The following is a 24385-nucleotide window of genomic DNA, read 5'->3' as shown; positions in this document are numbered from 1 at the left end:
GGAGCTTGACACGTCCTATTTGCTTCCATCGAGGATGTGATATCTGAAAACCCTTGGGACACAATGGCTTTCCAGTCTGGAGAATTTGCCTCCCCCTCTGCATCAGATGTGTCAGAGCAGCATTTCATTTACCTTTTCCAGTGATTTTTGTCGGTCTAGTTATTATTGAGGACATTTAACCCACTCCTGGGCAAATCCCTGGAAGTCAAACAAGTTGTGGTGAGGGGGAACCACTGCGAGGGAAACAGTCTTAAAGTAAGACAGACTCCAAGCAGGCACTGACCCTTTGGTGCACAAAAAATGATCCCACCTCAGGTGATTCTGTCCCCTGCAAAGGCCTGTGGGCACCCTGCCTGCCACCAGCATGGGTGGCTGTGCACTATAGCCATGTCACTCTCCCTAGCTCTCCCAGTATCAGCACCCTGCACTGCTGTGCTGAGGAGCCATGGCAACCATGGCCACCTCAACACAGTTTCTAAACACAGCCATGGCCAAATCATTGGTGCCTATCTGGGAAAGGCATTTAATTCATAGATAAAAAATAACTGACAAAATCTATTTTAATCTGTTTGTCTGATGATCTGCTTCTTTCCTCTATCCTCTTCATCCAGGATAATGTCCTTATTTGCCCAGTGCCCAGACTTTCAGGCTTCTCACCCATATTGTCCTCACCATCATCATTGCACCAAAGGATTCCACCACACACCCCTCACAGTCCAGACACGTGAGATACTGCCATCATCAAAGGAAAATAAACTTTTCAAGGGGAAAAAGTGACTACATCAAAACCTCACTCTCATCCTTCAAAGAAGGCTACTATAAGCTGCAAACTCTAAACTCCAGTGCTCCAAAGTCTCCCCTTCTCCACGCTCTTGTCACTTTGACAGACACCTGTAATGCCTCCTCTACACCACTGCCCTTCCAACCAGTGCTCCCATAATGCCAGAAGACACCACAAGTGCATCTGCATTTACATTTTGGCCACAGGCAAGGGTAAACCAGAGCTGCTCACAGTGTTTACCCTGGCTCTTGTACAGCTGCACGAGGGAGCCAAGCGACTCCTCCATTGCCACCAGTCTGTATATAACACACCCTGACACACAGCAGCTGTCGGCCCCATGGACCATGGCAGGAATTGCACACCCATATGTTGGCAGCTCAAGCAGAGCAGAGTCACACCTTGGCCTGTGGGATGCAAGGGGCAGCTCATTGACTCTCCCAGAACACACATCCTCCCTGGCAGACGATGCTCCTGGAGATTCCTGGTGTCCAATTGCTGCACCAGGGGCAAGTGCTCAGTGTCATTTGTTCCTAATCCTGTGTGCATCTCGTAGCATCGGCACAGCTGGTTTAATAGCCAATCTCTGCTGGGAGGCAGCTTAGGGAGGAGAGGGAGAGAGAAAGAGAGGAGGGAGGGGGAAAACAAGCAAAACAAAAAGAGAGCAACGTGAATAGGAGCCCATAAAACAGAACAACACTGCCAGGCAGAGCAGCAGCTGAATTGGTTGTGACAGGCAGACCCTCTCTGCACCTGGGATTCAAACACAAGCTTATTTTCCTGGTTTCTTTGAGAGACAATGAGTCCTGACTACCTGCCAACGTGTATCCAGGACATGCCACCAGGAGAAAAGGGGCCCCAGGTGCTCCTGACCCACATGGCTGACACAGTTACGAAGGCTGAGGTCACAGGTTACGTTTCTCAGAGACAAGCAGCAAGGAGCTTAGAGGGAAAAGAAAAAACAACTGAGCAACAGCAGAAACCAAAGATCCAAAACAATGCACCTGTCATGACTCCTGGAGTTCCCAGAGGATCCAGGACAGCTTTGCCTCCTGCACAGCTGCTGTACTGCTCATCTGAGGGCAGCTGTGTGCAATGTGTGCCTTCAGACAGACACATTTCTTCCCCAAGTCCCAGCAGGTGCACAAGTAAAGACATTCACTGTCTTTCCTCAGCCTGACAGCTTGCTGAGGGGCCATGAAGGACATATTTCCAGAGAGGTAAGGTCAAGCTGTGCCAGGTCTCTTGACAAGCAAGCTACACTCTCAGCAGCACATCAGGACAAGGGTATCAAAACCAGCTGCTCATGTTCACCCATAAGGGACCAATAGAGGATCTCTTGAAGACCAATTTCACCCTAGAGCACAGCTCCCCTTCCCAGAGCTGGCAGCTGGTGAACAACCTCCAAACGAGGGGCCATCAGACAGCACTTTTAGCCTCCCTTCCTGGGAAGGAGCAGAGCAGCTCATGCCACATCTCCTGGTAAGACAACCAGCCATTCCTGTGCCCACACAAAGGTTCCTCCTATGACTCAGCACCTCCCCCTGCCTCCTCCTCATCAAACCACCTGCACACTCCTCACTGTTGCAACAGGCCAAGTAGCTGCTTCCAATTAAAAGCTGCTGTTCTCACTAGTTTTTAATAAGAAAAAAGTAATTGAAATTTAATTTAGTCAATGACCAAACAACAGGGCGTGAAAATGAGCCAGCATTGGCTCAGGTTCTATTAGGAATGAGCTTGAACCAAGAGCTGTGGGAGAGGATGGGGGAGCTGCCTGGGGTAGCTGAGGGGGATCCGTACAGGAGGGTTCGAATCAGGGTCTCTCAATTCACCACATCTGCCAACCAGATTCCTTCCCCAGCATTAGATGCAAAGCCTCCAGGCACCCTCCTTCAGTGATCCCCATACTCCAGTAAAAACTTCCCTTCCCATTCCATCCCCACAGCCTGTGAGCAGTGCCTCTTCCCAGCATTGCTGCAGCTGGAGTCCTGTCAGAGTTGGCAGCCACAGGCCAGTCAGCACAAACTGCTGGCTGAGAGAAAGGGGGAGAAGCAGAGGAGTCCTGGGGGCCCGAGAACAAGACAGGACTCGTGAGTCATCCCCTGCATACCCACAGCCCCCGCTGGCTACTGCCGAGCTCCAGGAAGATGCTGAATATTCGATGAAGAGTTTTTTTTTTTAGATCTGCTGAAAATGGCAAGGGAAACTCCACTGACAATGTTTTAAAAAAATAAAAAAAGGAAAGATCACAATCTCATCGCCACAGCCAGTCTTGCACCTTCCCTGAGGATATGTTAGAACAGCCAGGGGTGTGAGAGGAAAGCAGCCCATGGTGATCTGCTTCTGGCAGAGGGAAGGGAGGATGAGGGAATGGCTGCTTGAGGGTGCAGTGTTGCCATCCCCACCAGTCTGGATGTGTGCAGATGCACAAGCAGCTTGGGTTTGCAGGTGAAGGGGCAGAGCACATGCTGAGAGAAAGCATCATCACCTGGCTCTGATGCCTCTGCTTGAGATCTCCACATCTCTGCCCTGGTTGCTACTAGAAGACCTCACTTGGAAAGGCAAGGTTAAATATGAAATTTTGCAATGCCAACCTGTACAGCAAGGACAAGGGTCACAGGCTGTTTTCACATGAATCATTACAGAAGTGTGGAGTGACATGGGGTCAGTTTGCTCATCCTCAAATCAGTGCGGCAAAAACCACCTCTTGCTAATGTTAGCAAAGTGGGCATTTACTCCTTATCTTGGAAAGCTCCTTCACATCAGTTGACACAGGGTTAAATCTTCCCAGTCAGTAAAACCTCAGCCCAGTAAGAGAGGAAGTTTCTGTTGTACCTTGGTGTGACTGTCAGGAGATGTGGCACAAACAATCCCTTCTAATGCAGAGTTCTTGGCTAGGGAGGTGGAGAGGAGGGTGGGAGTCAGGAATTGCAGGCAGGGATGTAGAGCAGAGATTCTGGGCTGAAGCCCCTCAGCTCATCATCAGAGGAAACAGAGTGCCACCAGAATGGTGCCAGGGGAAGTACTCAGCGCAGCTGAGGGAGGGGAGGATACCTCTGTGTGTGAAGGAACAGAATGCAGAGATTTACAGAAATTATAGACATTTTCTTTTCTCCCACTCTCCTCCGCCCTGTCATTTTCTCTTCTCCACTTTTTCTTCTGGTCCCTGTCTCACCTTCTGTCTTTCCCTCTGTAATCACTCGTTGGCAAATCTTCCCCAAAACACAGTTATTTCGAATGTGTGTTCCTCTACAATCCTTACAATATTTTCTCTCTCAGTCTCAGTTATCTTCCTTGCCGGTGAAGCTGATCAGCGTAATGATGATAATACTGAACATGGTGAAATGGTTTCTTTCACACCAAAACCAATTATTCAATGCTCTGCTTTCAGGTACCAGCCACTTTCATGCCTCTCCTTGTCACTTCAGATGCAGAAACTCAAATACCACCTTTTTTATTCCCCTCTACCATCTTCTCCACTTGGAAAGGAAGGACATTATCATACATTTTTAATCTGCTCCTTGAGAAAGCCTGAGATGTAAAATGGACTATTTTAGTCCTATCCCTCATTTCCAGTCAGATGTCACTTTTGGGAAAGCCCATCTCCTCAAGTTAACAGCTTGCCTAGCATGGAAGTAGCAAGTGATATATTCCTTGTCCTCCTGGCATCCAGACCTTCGCCCAGACCCCACCCCATCACTCTTGTGCTCGCTGCACAGACATAACTCCCCCAGTGAAGAAGCTGGTGGTCCACAGTAGGGTCCTGCTTTTCCCAGTAAAAGAAGCAGACAGATTATTTCTGCTTGTGATTCATCCTAGAAGAGAGAACAGTGTGGGCTTCCCATTTCACTGTGCGTCACAAAACCTGCCCCCAGTGGGAGCCCACAGAATGACTGGTGTCAAGAGGCATCTCAGGATGCCTCCAATCCATGTTCATGTTCAAAGCACGGCTAAGTTCAAGGCCACAGCAGGTAGCTCAGAACCTTGTTTGCTTGAGTTTTGAGTATCTCAAAGGAGGCAGACTCCAAAATACCTCTGGGTCACCATCACACATTGGATCCACCCTCATGTTTACGGTTTTCCTTCATACAGAGCTGAAGTTTTGCAAGTTGCAACTTGTCTTTGCTGCCTATTGGCCTTGAGGCGCACCCCTGGGAAGAGTCTAGCTCCATTTTCTCTACACACATCCCCCATTGCCTCATCAGTCAGATCCCCCCTAAATTGCTTTCCTCCAGGCTAAACAAAGCCAGCACTCTCAGCATCTCCTTACATGTTATGTGCTACAACTCCTTAGTTATCTTCATGGCCCTCCACTGAAGCCACTCCAGTTTGCCACTCTCCGTCTCACAGTGGAGAGGCAGTACCCGAGTCTACCTCTCCTTGTTTGGGATCTCCCTAGGTTAAACTAAGCTCTGCTCTAAACATTTCCTCCTTATTTTACTGTTAAATGGATGATAACCAGCCTCAAGCTATCCAAGTCAACCATATTCAATAGAAACTGCAGTTTGGACCACCAGGTTCATAGACTCTATCTAGATTTTACTATCAGCAAATCAGATTCCCAGTGCACAGGAAAAAAATCCCGACAAAACCAGTATGAGGTATCAGATTTTGTAAACCTCTTATCATCAGGGATGGGGAGCCAGAAAACAGACCTACTCTTGTCTTTCCTGCCCAGCTGTCACTGCTGTTTAGGAAATAACTCACCATGCTTTATTTATCATCAAAATATTCAGTCAACAGCCAAAAGAGAAAGGCACATTTTTCCTCTGTAAAATGTACTCAGCCTTGTCTCAATCTCTCTCAGCATTCACTTCCACCCAGAATCCTAAAACCCCTCCACTTGATTCTTAAACAGGAGGGAGACAAGCTTCAGGAGTTCCATCTGTACTTGGTAAAGGGAGGAGGAAGACACAGATTCACACCATCTTGACATAAAAACAAACAGAGAAAGGAGCAGGGCCCCAAGACAGCAGCATTGAGAAGACTCTACTCATCCTGGATGACTGACATTGAGAACTCACTGTAGAAGGACATTGCCAGTGCAGGCAGCTTGAGTGGGCATTTAACTGGAGGTGAGTGGGTTTAGAAGCATAGATGGCATTTAAGCCCTCCAGTAACTGTGGCAGCATCCAAGGGCTTCCAGGTGAATATTTGTGAAGTCCTTCTTTCCTGCAAGATACCTCAAAAGAAGCATCACATGGAGGGAGGTCAAAGGGAAGGATTCACCTCCTTCTGACACCTTTGCAATAGCTCTTCCACTTTGGTGGGAGTTACCTGGTGACCCACACACATTTGCCCTGTTAGAACACTCTGTGAAGAACTTCAGTGATGCCTCAAATTATCTAGGGAGAAAGTGCCACTGTCCCTGGGGTGGGGCACTGTATTTCAATTATGTGGAGATATTTGAGAGTGATTTTGAGTGAGATGCACAGTCCCACCTATTCTAATTCCCCTCCCTCAAGCTCCTGTTGCCATGGCAATGGTACTGACAATTTCAACGCATAAAACCAAATTTGCATTTTAATGGAACATAATTAGAATGCTGAGATAAACGATTCTTCCTTGATAAAAGGTAACATAAACACCACATCTCAAAAATATGCTCTACCAACAATTATTGCACATACAACACACACAGAGCTGGGCTGTGGGAACTGGGAAGTTGATTTCAGTTCCTTCATGCCTAGCTGGGAAATTTTAAATCCACCACAAAACCCCACAGTTTCCAGAACAACATGTTAGAGTTGCCAGATGTTTGCTGCAAAGTGACTCTATCACCTCCTGGCTAATGTCCTCCCATGCAGTGCTCCCAGGTCCAGGCAGGGTCAGCCCCTATCTGCTGTCCCACACTGGACCCTGAGATACTCTCTCTGTATGCTGACAGCTCCCAGGGGCTCAGTAGCCCCTGAGAGATTCCTGAGATAATATCCCAGGGATTATGAAAAACTTCTCCCTCTCTGACTGCCCTAATATTTATTTTCCTTTTGTTTTTAGCTAAATTTGTCATGAGATGTGCTCACTTGGTTTTCTGCAATGTGCCCAAGAGTATATTCTCCAGCTCTAGGATCAGGAAAGGAGCACATTGTCAGCCACACTGTCCCACACTGTCAGTCAAGAGGCCAAATAGCTACAAGAGAGCAGAAGGAGATTTTAAAAAGGAAATGTTGCCAAGATGTCTTTCTTTACTTCAGCAAAAGGCAGAGAAAGGGAATGGAGGAGAGGGAGAAGCTATTCTGCACCAAATGTGAAATAAGAAAATTAATTTCTCCTGCCCTTGAAACAAATTAAATTCCAAGCTGCCAGAAGTGAATACAGACAGAAGAGAGAAAGAAAAAAAAAAAAGGAAAGAACAGAAGAAAAGCAAACAAGTGAATCAGAAAACCTGCAAACTGTCTGGAAAGTTCATTTGGCTTTTCAATTGGGAAGTGAAATGATGCATGGGATGCATACTTGGGTAGGGACAATCACACCTGGGAGAGTCTTCAAGTAGCAGCAGCCCAGACCAGCTTCTCCTGACCCATCTGAAACCCGCTGGGCCACCCAGCCTTCAGGGGACTTGAGGGAGCTCTGCAAACAAGGGGATGGTACAGGAGTCACCTCTGCCACGAGGCGGAGTCCATCTGCCTCATCTCACCTGCCTGGGCTCTGAAAGCCAAGCCACACATCCTGCTGAGCAGCACTGACTGTGCACACTGACGCTGAGTTGCTATCTACCAATGCATCAAGTAAATGACACAGAAGTTGCGCCTCAGAATCTGTGGCCTGGATCTGCCCATTTCTTCCTGCAGAGAGCTTTCCAAGGGGTCTGCTTCAAGTCCTGCACCTTCTATCAGCACTGGCAAACTAGCCATGTCCCCTCTATTAGATCTGTACAATTAGGGCCCAGAGGGTTCAAGCAGCTCACTGCTCCTCCTCCATCATCCCACACAATATTCAGCCTGGTGGAATCCTCATTCCTCGTCCTAGAAAGTCTTTTTAGCCCTACTCCTCTGGGCTGCACAAAAAAGGGCATGTCTGCCTCTCACCACTCCCACCACCCCAGCTAGCAACCTCATTTAATCTCTCTGCCCTCCTTCATTCACCAGAATCAAATATTAATTGGGCTGCACTGTGATAAAGTGGCTGTTAATGTGCCTTGGCCCATGAACAAGTGGAGCTGGATTCAGCCTCCAGTGCAGCACACAGCTAGAAGAGCAGGACAAGGTGAGCCCAGTGAGAAGTCTCTGGGGCTCCCCACCAACTTGGCCAGCCACAAAGGCCGCAGGTCCTGATGGCTTGCATCCAGTTGCTTTCCCGTCCTGTCTAGCACTGACACCTGTGTAAAAGCACATAGCCAGGCTGCACACAAACACACAGAGTTACCTACAGCCATCAGAACCGTACGCAGTGATCTGGCCATACGACACCAGCTGAGGAGCTCGCACGCTGTGCCTGCCATGCCACTGTCTCTGTTTGTGCAAGTACACCCAGGTAGAAACCCACATGGATGCTAACATGTATGGGGTGTGCTCTCATCCCAAAATAAATCATGGTGTACCCAGTGAGACAAGAAGCTGTACAGCTACACACAACCAGACCAAAATGCTTCCCTGGAGGTGATGGCTTTCCACATAACCCTTGTTCGAACTGCAGTTGATTAATTTAAAAATAAAACAAACTAACTCTCCTAAACACCATCTGTGCCACTGATAAAGTGGTTCATGTGATGTTTATTAGTTAGCTACTCTCCCTTAGGACACAGTTTACAAATTCTGCTCAGTAGGGACTTCTCAAACACTGCAGACATGATCCTAGGGTCCAGTTTACAAAGTTTAAGGAACAAAAAGCAGAGTAATGAACACAAGAAAGGAAATAGATGGTCTTTTGATTTAGAGGAATTCAAGTGCTGGGAGTCAAGATCAAGAGATAAAAGACCCACCTTGCACTCACGACCCATATCTTCAGCAACAGGGACCCATGGCTTGCCTCCAGCCACTTAGTTTCCTTAGCAAGAAGAAAGACCAGCCCTAGCAAACCTCCCTCCACCACTCACCCCCGCTGTCTTTGGAGGCTACAACAGTGCTTTTCCAGGGATCCTCTCCACAGCAGCCCTGTCAGAGAGGCAGCACCATGGCCACTCAGAGTACAAAGCTGTGCTGGGGCCAGGGCTACACATGGGTGCTGGCAGATAGGACAGTAAACAGCAATCCAGGGCTGAGCACTAATTAGCAAGAGACTTGCTGCCCAACTGGTATGGTCACCAACAGGAGATGAGCATGACTCAGACCGAAGTCACCCTAATGCCCCGATAACTGTCACCCAGGATGTGTCTCCATAGCAGTGGTATGGATTTGCACCCCAAAGCCCCTGTGTATCTTGCTGGTTCTGTTCCCAAAACTTGTCAGGGATGCATTAAACCTACAGCAACTCCACGTTTGTCCTCAAAATCTCTTCCATGCCTTTGCCCTGCTTCTGGCAGGGCCCTCCTAAGACATCTCTCCTGGCTGCAGTGCTCGTGGCAGGCAAAAACTCAGCCTCACAGTGACATCTAGTGAGGAGAGCCCTCGTGGCACCATGCACCCTTGCAAGGAATGGCAGCAGCCTCATCTCCCGCTGGCATTTGTTCCCCGGACTTCAGGGGACAGAGGCAGAGCAGATGTGGCCCTGGAAAAGGCAGCCTGGCCCGCGGGGGTCTCACATCGCAGCGTAGGGGTGTCTGGTACCCAGCACCTCCAGGGCTGCCCCTGCACCCCAAGAGAGTGAGAGCACCCCAAGTACCTGCTTTAGTGCTTGCATTTAAAGCCCTAGTGCTTCCTAAACTGTGCTGAGGAGAGATGGGTGAAAAGGAAAGAGGGGAGGAGAGGAGAGACACAAACATATCATTTAGAGAGACATAACTGCTGGGAGATGAGAATAAATAGTAAAAAGTCAGGTTGAACTGTCACCCTCCCACGGCCTCAGAAATTGCGGATCCTGTTTGCAGACGCAAAAGCAGTAAAAAGAGACAGCAGTCAAGGAAGCAGGGAATAAGACAGGGAAAGACAAAATATAGCTATTAGAGAGAGCACAAAGGAAAAAAGGGGAGAGAAAAAATTACAAAAGCAGAGTATAGAGAGAGTGGCCTGGCACTATACTGATGAATGCAGCATGCCAGCCATGGGACAGATTATCTTCCCTTGATCTGAGAAACCTCACAAGTTATTCTGTGCAGTTCTGAGCAATTCTGAAAGAATTCCCATAAATTCGGAAACCACAGTGTGTGTTGCAGCTATAAACATCCAGCCCTTCAAATCTGAAGGGAGGGGGGAACAGCAGGGGAGATGTTTCACCTTTAGCAACTGAAGCAGAGACACACATGCTGACGTAGCTGCAGCCACGGGAAGATTGGGCTGTGCCAGCAGAGGACAGAGCAGGCAGGAGCTGCAGCAGCAGCAGGCAATGCTGCCCCAGCTCCCCTGGCTCTGCTATGCACCAAGCAGCACAGACATCCTCTAACAAGGCCTGCCTAAGGCAGCAAAACCCATGATGGCCCCAGCCCACCTCCTGTCTGTCTCCAAAACCTTAATAATTGATGACAAGCATAGCTAGATAAACTTTGCTGCATTCTGAGCCAGCTCTGGGGCTTGTAAACATTTTAAGGGGCAGAGAGGCTGGGAATAAAACACAGAGCCTTCCACTGCCTTGTCACTGTTTTAAAAGCAGCCATGTTCAGCAGCCACTGACATTCCCAATTTCACATCTACACAGCATGAGGACACATAAGCTTTCAGCTCTAATGCAACATTTTCTCTGTTTATTTCCAAGCTTTTTACATGAGAAATCATTAATTCCACTGTACCCTGGATGAAATACATCCTTCCTGGAAGAAATAAGATGTTATTTCATCTAAGGCCACAGTACTTCCAGAGAACAACTACTGCCTTTTTACAAGTCCTCTAGTTAAAGAGTGTTATACACTGACCATTGCCCCAAAATCCTCATTTCAGTTTCTGTCCATTTGCTTTGTATTCAGTAGGGAACTTTCTTGGGGTGAATTTTTCAGATTCTGGCACAGAAGACATATATTTCTGACTAAAACACAAAAGAAAGCCACAAAGCAGGAAACACACATGGTAAGGAAGGAATAAAAAGCAAATGGAAAGCCAAAAGCAAAACAAAAAAAGGCCAGGTGTTAACCAGGGAGGTCAGTCTGCAATTTAAGAAGGAAAGATCAATTCTAGAAGAACAAATGGGAAAAAAAATGATAGGCTAAAGTCCAGAGGCAAGAAAGCAAAAAACTAAATCAGCAGGTAACAGTCCAGTGGCTTGAAGCTGATTTTAAAGGAAAACAAAGATCCTGGTATGTCTCAGCATACACCACAGTTGGGATAGCCATGATACACAGAGTAGCACCAAACAACTTGAGAAAGCTTCAACCCATTTGCCCACACAGAGCAACACACACCACATCAGAAGGCTTCAGGGACCTACCCCTACATAGTAACATCACCTCACTCCAAAAGGCTGCAAGCATCTGCCCTTCTTGTTCTTTAGCCCAACCTTTTATACCCCTCATGCTCATGCATTGCACCTGTGAGCCCTCTGTTCCCTTTGGTGATTGGTCAGTACCTGGGCACCCCAAGTCTCATTGCTTTCGGTGCTGCTCACCTGCTTTTCACAGCTGTAGCCCATTAGGGACGAGGCTCAGCCACAGCCCCACTCCCAATTACCACAAACTGTGTGCCTACACTGGTAAACTTGGAGGCTCAGATGATGTAAGTCTCATCAAATCCACACTAACTGTAAGTTTCAAAAAGGGAAGACACCCTGGAAGAGTCTGCAAAGACTTCCATGAAACAGCTCTAAATTTCTTATCCAGCAGTACCAGTGACACAAAAACACAAAAATTAACAAGTCAGATTGCCAATAAGCAAGATAGGGGCCTAAATCTCTAAAGTTTTCAGTAGTTCCTAATGTGTATATGGGACAGTAAGTGTTGTCCACAATTTATTCACTTTTCTACAATGCTTTTCATTCAGCCTGAAAATCTACAAAGCAAACTTGTACTGTCTCCAAGCCCTGCCTTTGCCCCTTCCTATGTCTGCCATCTGTTACACCTGTTCTCCAGCATTCAGCAGTTCCACAGTTCCTGTATATTTTTTTTTCACTCAGGCCCATCTCTGCTCCAAAGGATCTTTAGCATCTTCTCCTAGGTTCTTAGGGAAAAAGAAAAGCTACAGCAGGATAGGTTTAGGTCTTTCAAACTGAGGGAAACAGTGGCAGTGAGTCTGCCCTTTTCTCCCAGAGCCAATGCTGCAGGAATGAAGAAGGTGGGGAGGGTAGGAGGGAGACCCAGAAACCATGTCCACGGCCCACAGAAGGAACAGGGAAAAGTCAGTCACTCTGAGACCTGGGATCCTTCTACTCCTCCATCCTTTTGACATTTAAGGATAGCAGTGCGAAACAGAGAGAGAAACTGCTCCCCTCCAGCTGCAGAACTGTTTTGCCTGCTCCACTCTAGGAGGTTTGCGAGACCAGCAGATGCTCTTCTGAAGAGAATTTTCCCTTCAGGGAAAAATAGAAACTATGAGGGCAGCAGACTTTCAGGCATTTTTGTGAGTCTGGATGCCAAAACCCATTTTTCTGGCCACAAAAACCTTGTGACATGAACTCTGTACTTTATGTAAATTATTATTAGCAAAGTGCTTTCTTCTGATATTCTAAGCCCTGAAGAAGGGCTTGTTTGTTTGTCTGTTTGTTTGTTTGTTTGTTTTCAAATACAATATTTTATGTAGTTAAAAATATTTCCTCTATCTACAAAGTGGGCTCTTACAGTACCAGCAGAGCTACTACAGATGCTTGTTCTCTTTCCATTTGGAGCAAAAGAAAACAACAGGTAAAGGACAAGGATGTTGAGAGTTGCTTAATCTTTGTGCTTCCTTATCTCTTCTGTATAGGATGTCTCTTTCAGGGGGAGAGTTAATTTCTTGCTACAGCATCTTGTATAGTGGGAAGCTGATTTAATCTTAACCTGCTCCAACATTATCCACAATACCTGTGCAAGGCAGAGCCAGATTCTTGGTGAACTGGAACAGGTCACTGAAAAGTGAATGGAAGAGGTAGATGTCTGCACTGGATTAAAAAAAAATAATAATAATAAAAGACTTTCTGTCAGTCTAAAATAACTAGATACTTATCCATGTATGAATGAAAGTGTTACCCAGCCCTTGTTCAAATTCAGTAGGCTGGAAAGTTAAATTGCTTTTCAAAGGCATGTCACACTGGTAAAGGACAAAGGTTCCTGTGCACTTGAGGTACAGTGATCCATGGCTCTTTGTAGGAACAGTGACCACAGCACAAACTGCTTCAAGTTGGCAAACACAGCTAAATATTAATGACAGCAGCATTGGGTATTGCTGTTCAAGAGAAAACACAGAATATGGGAAGTGGTAAAGCTGGATAGCTGCTAAAAGTAAAGCACATTCCATAATCCACATATGAAGAAACATGCTGAGGTGAAAATCTGCTATGAATCAGCTTGAAAATCAGTCTGATTCATTTGGAAAAGACAATAGAGATATATGTGTCAGTGTGGACTGTACCAAGTGTTCAGACATCAGGATCCCATTTCCCAAAATCATAAAACTGTGGTTTTTTTAAAAAGCCCTAAACTAAATAAATGCTTGTGTTTGTTATATTTTCCTTCTAATGCTGCCCTTAGCTTCTGTCTTCTCACATCCTTCACAACATTCCTTCAGACTGAGACTTCTACATAACCCCCTGAATCCAGAAGCTGGAACATAAAGTAAGAGCAAACAGACAGCTATTATGAACTGCTACAGACAGCAGTATGATTAGACATGAATATCAAGTATGACTTTATTAGCATGTAATACAGAATAATAAGGTGGAACAAGCTAAATCAGATGTCTTCCAAAGCCCAGAATAATAGGGAAATAATAGTTGTTCAAAGATGAACCAGGAACTTTATCTGCATATTCAAGCAGGAAAAATTACCATTTTTCAATGCCATAAGAAAGCAAGCAGAAAGTGAACTGATAATATTCACATATGGAAGTTACTTAAAACTCCAACTGATCTGTAGACTGGGTTATTTAGTACTTGAAAAGCCAGCTACCCACTGAGGCATGAGATTTAAAGAAAGCTATAAAACATGAACATTAGTGTCAGGAAGTTTTCAAAGTCATCTTAAATCTCAGAAAGAAAGGCATTCCCAATCTGAAATGCAGCACCTGTGGGTTTTGCCATCTAAACTCAGATTATTCAGGCTCTAAGATAGTGATTTATTTGGATGTTATACATTTCAATGAAAACCATTTGGCATTCATTCTGTCCCCGAAGTGCTTCAAAGAGCTAACTGAACTGATTTTTGAGGGATGGCAAAGCAATGAAATTTTAATTTTATTCATCTTGGATGAAATTTTAATTTGAATAGAGGCCTTAAAACAGTATAATGAAATACTGATTTTTTTTTTTTGTACTGACATAGATAAAGTCTCATAACATTAAGTTTTTAATAGTACATACTAGTCTAGAGAAAGCTATTTGTAGGGTCTGCTCAGCTACTTTCAACAGTGACTGAGTAAAAGAAAGGCATAGCTAAAAGTATATATTATGATGACACAAGGAGCATATCATCACTGAGAGACTGATAAAGTCATGGAAGCTCCTGTAAAGAGAAATACAGCATTTCATATGCTGTGCTCAGCATAAAGCAGATTTATCAGAAACAGGTAGTTGACTTAATCTAAGGTCAGCAGAGGATATTTTGCAGTTTGAAACATGGAGAAGACATTGTGTGACCCAAATGCCTACATTCTACAGCTATAGTAGAAGTAACATATACTACACAGGCAAAACCCAGCTCATATTAAGAGATGATTTTGCATTCCTAATATAAGCCAACGAATTTATCTTGTTTTGCAGTGCAGGGAATATAAGCATAATTCTCTGTTAAGGTCAAAGAGCAAAGGAAGACTCGGCACCTCAGTATGCATGAGTATGGCAGGCGTTGGTTGTACCAGAGCCACCCAGCAGGAACAGGACAGATGCTGAAATCACTATGTCTCGTAAGACCAAACACAGCTGCCTCCAGAATGCAGTCAGGAGAAACAGCAACAATCATGCCCAGAAAAAAGCTGCCAGATCCTGTTAACAGGAGATGAAGAAATATAATGTCTTAATAATAGATACGTGATTTCACCAAGTGTTAAAAACCCACAGCCTATGTTAGACCGTGATCTTTGGCAACAGATCCAAGCCTGGGGAATATGTCAAACCACAAAGTGTGCATCCATTTAACCTCTTGGTGAACTAACCAGTTTCAAGAGCCTGACCAGACTCTGAGGCAGGAGACCGTGAATGCAGTTAAAGAAAGTGCCTTGCCTTCCTCTTCAGCAAAGTGATCCCTGTGTGCTCATTAAATTTTATTCTGCAGATAATTGCTGACTAAAATCACAGCAAGTCTGCACCCAGCCTTGCTGGTCAAAGGAGGAGTTGCCTGCATTACGGGTCCTTACTACTAAAGGTATTTAATAAGAAGGGACTCAGGTGTTCTGAGACACCTACATAACTGAGAATGTTATTAATTGGCACAACAGAAATGGAAATGAGATGGTAATGGTTTACTTTTGAGGTAGAAAAGGGGATATGTGTTCCATGAGCAGATCAGTGCAGCTTCTATCACACTAATTCATTAAACATGTTTTGCAGTGTTGGCAAAAAAAATGTTTTTCCATCAGATGCCTGCATAAGGCATTTACGAGGTTGCACCATTCTAACACAAAGCATGTGTAACAATGTGTTAGGTGTTCCTAATAAATTATGTTTAATCAGTAGAATAAGCTGTCTTGAATATACTGTGTTATATGAAACCATGAACAGTTTACACAGAACCTGTAAGTTGTATTTTAGGGGCTAAAAGAGAGTGTTTGACTGATGAAGTATTTTGAAAATACTTTCCCCATGGCATTGGCAGTTATCATTTATCTCACTCTGACCAAGATGAAGATAATATGCATATACAAGCAGTAACAACTTTTCTGCTGACTATAATATTCTTTCTTGTTTTCTTCAATTTCAGCAATAGGCTATTAACTCATGGCTTGTTCAGCTTCTTCACAAAGCTACAATAACCTCTTTGTAACTTTCTGAGCTTTCACACAACTGGAAGGACAAATCTGGCAGAGCTGAGCAGGTTCAATTTTCCACCAGCTACTAACAGAAAACAAGTAAATGGAGAAGTGTTCTGCATCATATATCCAGTGACTGTCCCTCCAAATCAATTTTAAAAAATAGCTCCTTAAAGGGAAAATTAGGATTGAGAAGTGGCATGCTGAACAAGCAGTAAATGGTTAACGTTCCCCAGCTCTGAAGCCAGGAATAGGCACCATGTAAGTCCTGTCCAGAAAAATGTATTAGCAGCACTAGCAGAAACTGACACAGGATGCTGATATCCATCCAGGGAGGGATTCAGAAGAGAAGGAATAATAAAACACAGGCATTGAGGTGACATCTGCAGAGGCTGGAGAACAATTTCCAGAGAACCACTGTCTTTTAATACAAAGAGGTTTAACTGTTATTGGTCCCTGTTACAGATCAGTACCATGAGAAACAATGAGAGCCATTTGTATCCCTTTCTCCCTGCAGGACTTGTCTGAGGAGAAGAAACCTCTTTCCTCCTCCAGTGTCAGCTTGTCACTGGCAGCACTAGTTATAATTGAATAAGCTTTACTCAAATGATAGCTAAATTTAGCAGATATTAGCATGAAGTCTCTAGAGGGGTGAAAACTGGAGAAGAAAGCTTTAAACAAATAGACTAAAGTAACTCTGAATTATATATGTAATTTATGGCAGAGTCAACTTCTCAGCCTGATGAGTCTAGCACAGTTAAATCTGGATTTTGGGGCCTTGCTGAGACAAAACATGACACCATGCCCTTTCCTCCTGGCCTGTGATGGCAGGACCTCTTGTATTGTCCACAAAATCAGATTCATTACACGGTGTTCAGGGTTTGTAACTTTCCAATTACAGCCCCTGTGCTGTGATGAGTTAGAAGGAGTAATTACACAACCCCAGTTAATTTCTGTGCAGGCTCAGGGGAAGGACTTTCACCTGGCCAGGGGTCTTTTTGACATTTCAGCATGACTTTTAGTATTATAGAGAACATGGATTGACCTTGAGTATTTTGCCAAGTTAGCAATATATACATAGACATACATCACCATCTTGATTTATTACATCCTTAAAGGTTGTTAGTTCCAGGATATCCTTGAGTAAGGGATACTAACTGCTATCTGTTCTGATACAGAACATCCTGACTTACTACATCCTTTGTTAGTTCCTGCATGTCCTTGACTAAGGGATGCTGGCTGCTGCCTGTTACACAGATTAAGTCTTTTTTTTCTTGCTGATTAGCATTGAAAGTATTCAAAGATCTTGCATCAAAGAACATCCTGACTTAAGATAATCTTGATATTCACACAATCTAGCCCCAGTCCCTGCCAAGTCAGGGTCACCTAGAGCAGATGGCACAGGACCATATCCAGATGATTTTGAATGTCTCCAGAGACGGAGCCTCCACGACCTCCCCGTGCAGCCTGTTCCGGCGCTCTGCCGCCCTAACCGCGGAGAGGTTCTGCCTCGTTTTGAGGTGAAAGTTCCTGTGTTTCAGCTGGTGGCCCCTGCTGCGTGTCCTGCGGCCAGGCGACGCCGCCAGGCTCCTGTCCCCCTGCTGCCGGCCCTGGTTCGCCGGCGCCGCCGCCCCTCACAGGCGGGGTGCGCGCTCCCGCCGGGCCGCGCGGGGCGCTGTGGGGCCGGGCGGGAGCGCGGCGCGGCGCGGCCATGTCGGCATCGCTGCTGCGCCGCGGCCTGGAGCTGCTGGAGCCGCCGGGTGAGCCCGCGGGGCCGGGGCCGTGCGGGCGGGCGGAGGGCGGCTCCCCGGTACGGCTGCAGTGACTCCGTCCCTCTTCCTGTTGCAGGCCGGGCGAAGGCGCCGCCGGGACTCCAGCGAGGCCGGGCCGGCCCCGGGGCGGCGGGCGCGGCGAGGCGGAGGAAGAGGGCCCCGGAGCCCAGCAGGAACAAGGCCACGGTCAAGGGCAGAGTCGTGAAGTCGGCGATAGGTGAGTCCTGACACCTCCACAGCCCTCGTACCGGGGACCCTTGTGGTGTCCCGTAGCCACGCTGCCGGTTGCTGTATCCATTCAGTCCAGCCCAATCCCATCCCCATCCCGTCCCATTCTCCTGCATGCCCTCTTGGTGTCGCTCACTTTAAACACGGCCTCATTTGTGGGCGCACCCCTACCCCTGAGTTCTAGCGGTGTCTTTCTCCCGGGGCTCTGCTGATCCTTCTCTGTCTCTCCTTGTGAGCTGCCTGGGTGAGAAGCTGATGCGTTTTGTCACTTTCTGCTTTGCCCCAGAGGAGTACCATAAAAAGAAGCCTGTGAATCACTTGAGAGAAAACCTGAAGTACATGTTAAAGGGACGGCTTGTTGCAGACAAGGCTGTCACAGAACAAGTAAGACTGTAATTTCTGTTTGGGATGGGGGGGTCTGTTTCCACTGAGGAACACAGGTGAATGGGAATCATCCCTGGATTTTCCAGATTTATACCTTGCACAAGAGAGTCAAGTTAAGTTTTTGTCTACAGATGGCCTTGAGGAATTTCTGTGTGCCCTGGCAAAATAACTTAGTACGCTTTAAACTGTTGTTGATATGTTGTCCCCTGTGATGTTCTCTGATACTAGTCAAAATCATAGAATCGTAGAACAGTTTGGGTGGAAAGGGACCTTAAAATGTCATGCAGTTCATCATCCACTCTGCCACTACATCAGGTTCCTCAAAACAGCCTGACAGCTGTTGGCTTTTCTTAATTACCAAAAATATTTCATAGTTTCAGCTGGCAAAGATGTCCTGGTTCAGATCTTCTCGTTACTGTTCATCAAACTGGCCTTCTCTGTACCTGGAGGCTGATTAACGAGGAAGCAGATGTGCTGCTGGCTCATCTAATAGGAATTACTCAGCTTCCTAAATGGTGTTTCTCATAACTTGAGAATTTCTTGAATGGTCTTCCCCAAAAGCTAGTCTCATGCCAGGATTTGAAGAGAAGAATAGCTTACAGTGCTAGAATCTTGGGCTGTTTTTATGAGCTATAGGCAGTTAACTTACATAAAAAGTGGTTTAGACCAGTGTTTCTCAGGCTAGAGATTGTGACAGGAGGTGACAGTGTACAAGAAAATGCTGAGGGAATTCCACCAGCTTGTTGGGTTTTCAGTTTGTGTCACGGAGTGAGGGGATAAAAAAGAAGGTCATAGTTTCAGAAAGTTCTGAATTGAAATACATGTTCTTGTCTCTGACAATTACTAGAAAATAGTTTTCATATTTGACTCCAAATAACAAGTTTGTATCTGCTGTTGTCCCAGTGACCTGCTTTGGTTAACATCAGTAGTTTGCCTCTCACTTTTCTTTGGAGGCACATTGGAAAATAGTAGGGTTCTTGTAGAACAGCAGGGATGCTGCAGGTGAGCTTGAAAATCATTGTTTTGTGATTTGGTCTGGATAACAATGACTGTTGTTTTTTCCATTTCTATATTGTCTGAAGGTTCTTGCTCAGAACAGAGGCAGGAAGTCCAAAGATCAGCCTCCAGAGAAGACAGAAAAGAAGAAGCCCGAAGGCACTGTGTTTACTGAGGAAGATTTCCGTAAATTTGAGAGGGAATACTTTGGAATCCCATAAAATCGTGACAGGGATTCTTGCGGCTCCAGCCTTTCTGCAGCTTCTCCAATCTAGCTCTCAGGCCTGGGCATTTCCTTGGCGTGTTTGAAATGGCACATGGGGGATGTGCCTCTGCCAGCGAGTGCCTCTGTGTCAGACTTGCAGAGCAGCTCTGCTTCTGGGCAGAGCTTGTTACTGGCCAGCTAAAGTCACAGAGGTGCTCTTGGCTCTGAGGTGTGTTGTCCTTCTAATTATCCTCCTGCAGACAGCATGTCTTGCATTCTTGATGTAGAAGGGTGGACCAAGCCAAATAAAAATCTTTTCCCCTTCCTCAGGATGTAAGGCTCCTGCTACCTGTGTTATTTGGCAGGGAGCATTGAAAGTACTGTATCTGAATGGAGAAATGTTTTGGACCAGCATTAAGAAGGGAAGGATGGTTTGAAAAACTGTTAAACTTGAATAACCCTGGAGTTTGGGTTCTGATTACAGCCCCTGTCATGTCTGTCAGTCATTGCAAAAACGTTTTATATGTAGTTTGATTAAATAGTAGTTGCAGACACTGTCTCTCTTTGCCTTTGTAGTAGTGATTATTATGACAGGTGATGAAGATGAACCATGTAACTGCTATGATCCAGGCATTCCTCTCTTTAGGATGACTCAGTTATGTGAATGGCCTCTCCAATTCACGTTAACACAAATATTAAACCATCTCTCTGACATGCTTAGGCATTCAAAGAGTGCAGGTTGAATGGAGATGACTCCTCCATTTTGGCTACTCACAATCTTCCCTTTCTCCAAGGAAGAGCTCTCACACAGAGAAAGTTGTCCTTTGAATATTTATAGCTGAGTATCCCACCGAGATTTATCCATGCCACCAGGGCACCACTGCTGAGTGTTACCAGGTCCTGTAGCCAGGAGGGCTTGTGACCCAGATGTTAGTCTTGGCATCAAATTAAAATCTGAGCATGAGCTTGTGGTGCTGGGTTGAAGGGAAGTTGTTTTCTGTCTGACTACCACTAAGTTGCCAGCTGTAACAAACAGAAGGCCCTGCAGGTGGGAGTGTTGTTCCAGAAACTTCCTCACTAAACCACTCTAAATGTGCTCCTTGGGTGGTTCTGCTACTGCCTTATCCTGCCCCTTACCTAAAAAGATGGAAAATGTGTTCCCTTTTTTTCCTTTGGAGGAAAAAAAAAAAAAACAGGTAAGGAGAAAGACTAATGCCAAGCTTTGGTTAAGCTCAGGAGTTGATTACAAGGAGCCTGTCTGCAGCAGCTGCATGATGCCAGCACAGGCAGGAATTCACTTATCTTTTCCCTACCCTCTGATTATAGTTCCTGGTGCTGTCCTTTTAACTCTGTGCCTCCTTTGATGAGTTCTTTTCCTGTTGTCTGCATAGGAGGAAAGGTCACTTGGATATATGAGATCCAGAGGGGGGAAATAAATAGTGAACATACTGAAGTGTGTGTACTGGAATTGAGTAATAGCACGTGGAAGGGGATTTCTTGTAATAGGATCAGGTTCAACTATCTGCAGCCAAAAGTGGTAAGTATAGAACAGTTCAAAGAACAATTACCTTTTTTTTTAGTTTGTTCTTACTTCCAAAAATTAAAAAAATGTAAAAAAAAGCTTCTTAAAAGAATGGAAGCACTATTGTTTGAAAAAATAGTTGAGCAAAATGTGTATTCAGCACATGTCTCCCTAAAACTTCTGCACTGTGTGCCTGCTGCAATGCATGTGAGCTGGCCTAACACAAGCAGCTCTGTGTGGAGCTGTCATGAGGATAATAAACTGTGTGAAAAAGCTGGCTGTGCCACAACTTGAGTGAAGAAGGTAGATTTCTAGGGTGTTATTTTGTTTTAAGCCTTCTTCTTCAGTATTTGGCATTTCCTATGACCCTACAGAAGTCCTTCATGTCTTTCCTGCTCCTCCTCTACCCATTCCTCCTACACATCCTTGTTTCTGTGGTTGTTCAGCTTCTGGGCCCTCCTCCCACAGGCTGAAGGAAGCAAAACCATCCTCCTTGCTCCAGAAAAGGGCAAGAGGGTAATGCAGTTCACTCTCTGTGCAAAACCGAGCCTGTTTGTTTGCAAACGTAAGCAACAGGAAAGCTCTTCTTTCAAAGTTAATGAGGAACTTTAAAGTGAGGCCCAGAGCAGTTCTCCATGGGGATAATAACACCCAGATCAGGGGAGTTTCAAAATTGGGTGGCAGCTCTTATTACTGGCTGGAAAGACTATTGGGGCCAACACAAGTAATCAACATACTTCTTGAAGCATTATGTTGTCAAGGAGAGTAAAGCTACCTGACAGACTGAATTTTGCCATTTGAAACTAAACTTGATTGTAGAGTCAATAGTATCCTTAAATAAATTAAACTTTATTTTGTGGGAGGAAGAAAAAGAAGCAGAAGTGAATGGTGGCTCTAGAGATACTATCTGCAAGGGCGAAGATCTAACAGCAGCAACCTTGACTTTCCCCCTCTCTGGCAGGGTGTGAGCTCCTAGGAAAGAAGAGCAGTGCCACCTGAATACTGGGTAGGTAAGGTCCGGTGGTGCCCCATGAGGGGAATGTCTTCAAAGGAGAGGGAAGAACGGGTACCAGCCTGTTGCATGTGCCTAGTGTTAAGCTGAAGCCAGGCACCTTCTCATACTCCAGCTGTCTGTCTAGCCACGCCCAGAGGATGTGCTGGGACCCCAGGAGGTGGCTATCTTGAAGCAACCGCCCTATCCCTGTAAGTGAGGCCTGGCAGGATGGGGCTTCGAGCAACCTTCGAAGGAAGGTGTCCCTGGCAGGGGGGTTGAATGGGATGTTCTCAAAGGTCCCTTCCAACCCAAAACATTCTGTGATTCTGTAATCTTGGCTCTTTGCAGCCAGACTTCTCTGCCCGATGGGAGAGACAAGAAGGGGTTAGAGAAGCAGCAGCTGCCATAGCTGCTTTTCCTAGTTGGTCTCCAACCTGTTTCCCATGCTGGAAGTTGACGGGCTGCAGGCCACAGCAACCTTTGGACCTGCTGGACAGCATTTCTTTCCCGCACATCTGTGAGCGGCGGCGCAGGGACGCGTCCCACTGCTGCCAGGCCAACGCCATGTGCTCGCTGAGCTCATCGGGCTGCTGGCTCCCTTCCCAGCTCTGCGACACCAGCTGAGCATCCTGCAGCAGAAAATAGAGGTAGCTGAGCTAAGGAATGGTGAGGGTGCCGTCTTACAGGGCATCTGCACCCACACGCAGCAGGGAGGCAGAATGGGCAGCAGTAGCAGCAGCTTTAATACGAACGCAATAAAAGCGCTGGAGTGTTATTAGTGTAGAACCTTTCCAGGGAAACTGTTTAGAATAGTTCCCAGATGCTCAGCCTTGAGCTAGCTTACTGTGAATAAGATTCATCAAGCCTCTTAATGGCCTATTGCTCCCTTGTTATGTGAATGGAAAGCAAAAAAAGGAAATTTGTTCCAGTGGGTACAAACTAATGTAAGCCCATACAGCCTCTGCTGTATCAGCAAGTCTCCACTTCCTTGCCACAGAAAGCAACAACAACTACCAGCACTATGTGTGTGTCAGAGAGGAGAGGACTGCAAATATAAACCAAGAAAACACATTTGTTCAGGACACCAACTTCTTGCCTCTGAAATGACATAGCAGTAACAAACCTGGCTGCCAGTGAACTTGCTCAGGCAAATGAGATTGAAAACACCGAAAAAGCTGTAGGGGAAAATCAAGGGGTAGGGGAAGGGTCCTAAAAACCTTAGCCAATCTTATGCTCTGGGGTTTTTTTCCATGACTGCCTTACATTTCAGTCTTGTTGATGATCAACACAGCATCAGCACCTACAGCACTTACAGGCTCCTGAATGCCTCAGGAAGGGGACTGGTGATTGTAAAAAGGGTGCACAGCAGCAGGGCCGTGAATAACTCAGAAAAGTTAGAGTGAAAGGAAGTTCCTTATTTTGAGACCTGAAGACCCACCAATTCAAGTCAAAATGAGGAGTGTGAAAGAAGGCAGACTGCCTACTGTCTGCTTACAGCTCAAAATGTGGAACTCCAGCCAAGGCAGACTGAAGGGTGGTAGGTTGGAGAGGGATTAAAGGTTTGCATGTCTCTCTGTAGTTATGTTAAATAGGATTAACAGAGCCAACCACTAACTGGTGGGGGTGGGGGACACAAAAAGCATGAAGGTTGCTCTGCAGCTGTCTAGAGGGTTACACACACATTTTTCTGAAGAAATAAGCTGTTGGCAGGGCTAAGCAGTAACATAGCCAAGCTGGTCTGTCCTGAGCTGCAGTGTTTGCATGCCAGCAAGATCATTTATCTCCTTTAATGGGAGGCAAAGACCAGGACTCTTTTTCTACCTGCCTGCACACTGCAATGGAGATGCAGAGGAGTTTCAGGACTAGGAGATTCTCTGCCCTATATAAATTCAGCTGACACATCTGCTGTGCCTGGAACTCGCTCCTGCCATTCCTTAAAAGGGTGTGTGCGTGCAAAAGAGAGGAAGAGAGTAGCTGAAGGAGAAATGAGAAGTGCTCACTTGGAGAGCATGCACCTCTGTAATAGGGAAACTGGAGCTTGTGGGTGCAGCCAGCTTCCTGCATTTGGTGACTTCATTCACTTCTGACAATGCATGAGTGCACTGAAAATAATGCAAAGGCTGCATACCTGGGACACCTGAGCAGCCAAAATAGTATTGCCTCGGTCAGGGGACTGAATTTTCTGTTAATTCACAGGGCCTGAAGCATTTCAATGAGAAAGTCAGCAAAGGTGAGCAATTCTGGCCCAGCAAAGGATGCTCATGGTAAGATCCCAAGATGGCCTTTGCGCTGGAAATGAAGTATAACAAGAGTTTATGTGCAGCACTGCATGGCAAGGCTGTGAATACAGCAGGACAGAGGAAGGTAGGATATCCCCAGAAGCTACTTGGACC

At 45.9% G+C, this 24385-nt stretch overlaps 1 protein-coding gene and 2 long non-coding RNA genes across 3 annotated transcripts; 1 reads left to right on the top strand and 2 right to left on the bottom strand.

The window, feature by feature from the left end:
• Positions 1 to 10443: 10443 nt before the first annotated feature.
• Positions 10444 to 12141, bottom strand: LOC137474606 (uncharacterized). The gene is made up of 2 exons (XR_010999418.1): positions 11255 to 12141; positions 10444 to 10827 (listed from the first exon to the last, which is right to left on the bottom strand). It is a non-coding gene; the product is annotated as an uncharacterized lncRNA (long non-coding RNA).
• Positions 12142 to 17541: 5400 nt separating this feature from the next.
• RPS19BP1 (ribosomal protein S19 binding protein 1) lies at positions 17542 to 20028 on the top strand. Its single transcript, XM_068191312.1, has 4 exons — positions 17542 to 17651; positions 17740 to 17880; positions 18178 to 18275; positions 19358 to 20028. The coding sequence occupies exons 1-4, from the start codon at positions 17603 to 17605 to the stop codon at positions 19490 to 19492; spliced, it is 423 nt and encodes a 140-aa protein (XP_068047413.1). The 5' UTR covers positions 17542 to 17602; the 3' UTR covers positions 19493 to 20028.
• On the bottom strand, positions 19806 to 22724 carry LOC137474609 (uncharacterized). The gene is made up of 2 exons (XR_010999420.1): positions 22427 to 22724; positions 19806 to 21970 (listed from the first exon to the last, which is right to left on the bottom strand). It is a non-coding gene; the product is annotated as an uncharacterized lncRNA (long non-coding RNA).
• Between the last annotated feature and the right edge of the window lie 1661 nt (positions 22725 to 24385).

This window comes from Anomalospiza imberbis, chromosome 5 (assembly GCF_031753505.1).
Source record: "Anomalospiza imberbis isolate Cuckoo-Finch-1a 21T00152 chromosome 5, ASM3175350v1, whole genome shotgun sequence".
NCBI classification, from domain to species: domain Eukaryota; kingdom Metazoa; phylum Chordata; class Aves; order Passeriformes; family Viduidae; genus Anomalospiza; species Anomalospiza imberbis.
Note: the sequence above shows the minus strand (reverse complement) of the source record. Positions and strands in the feature narration are given on the sequence as shown.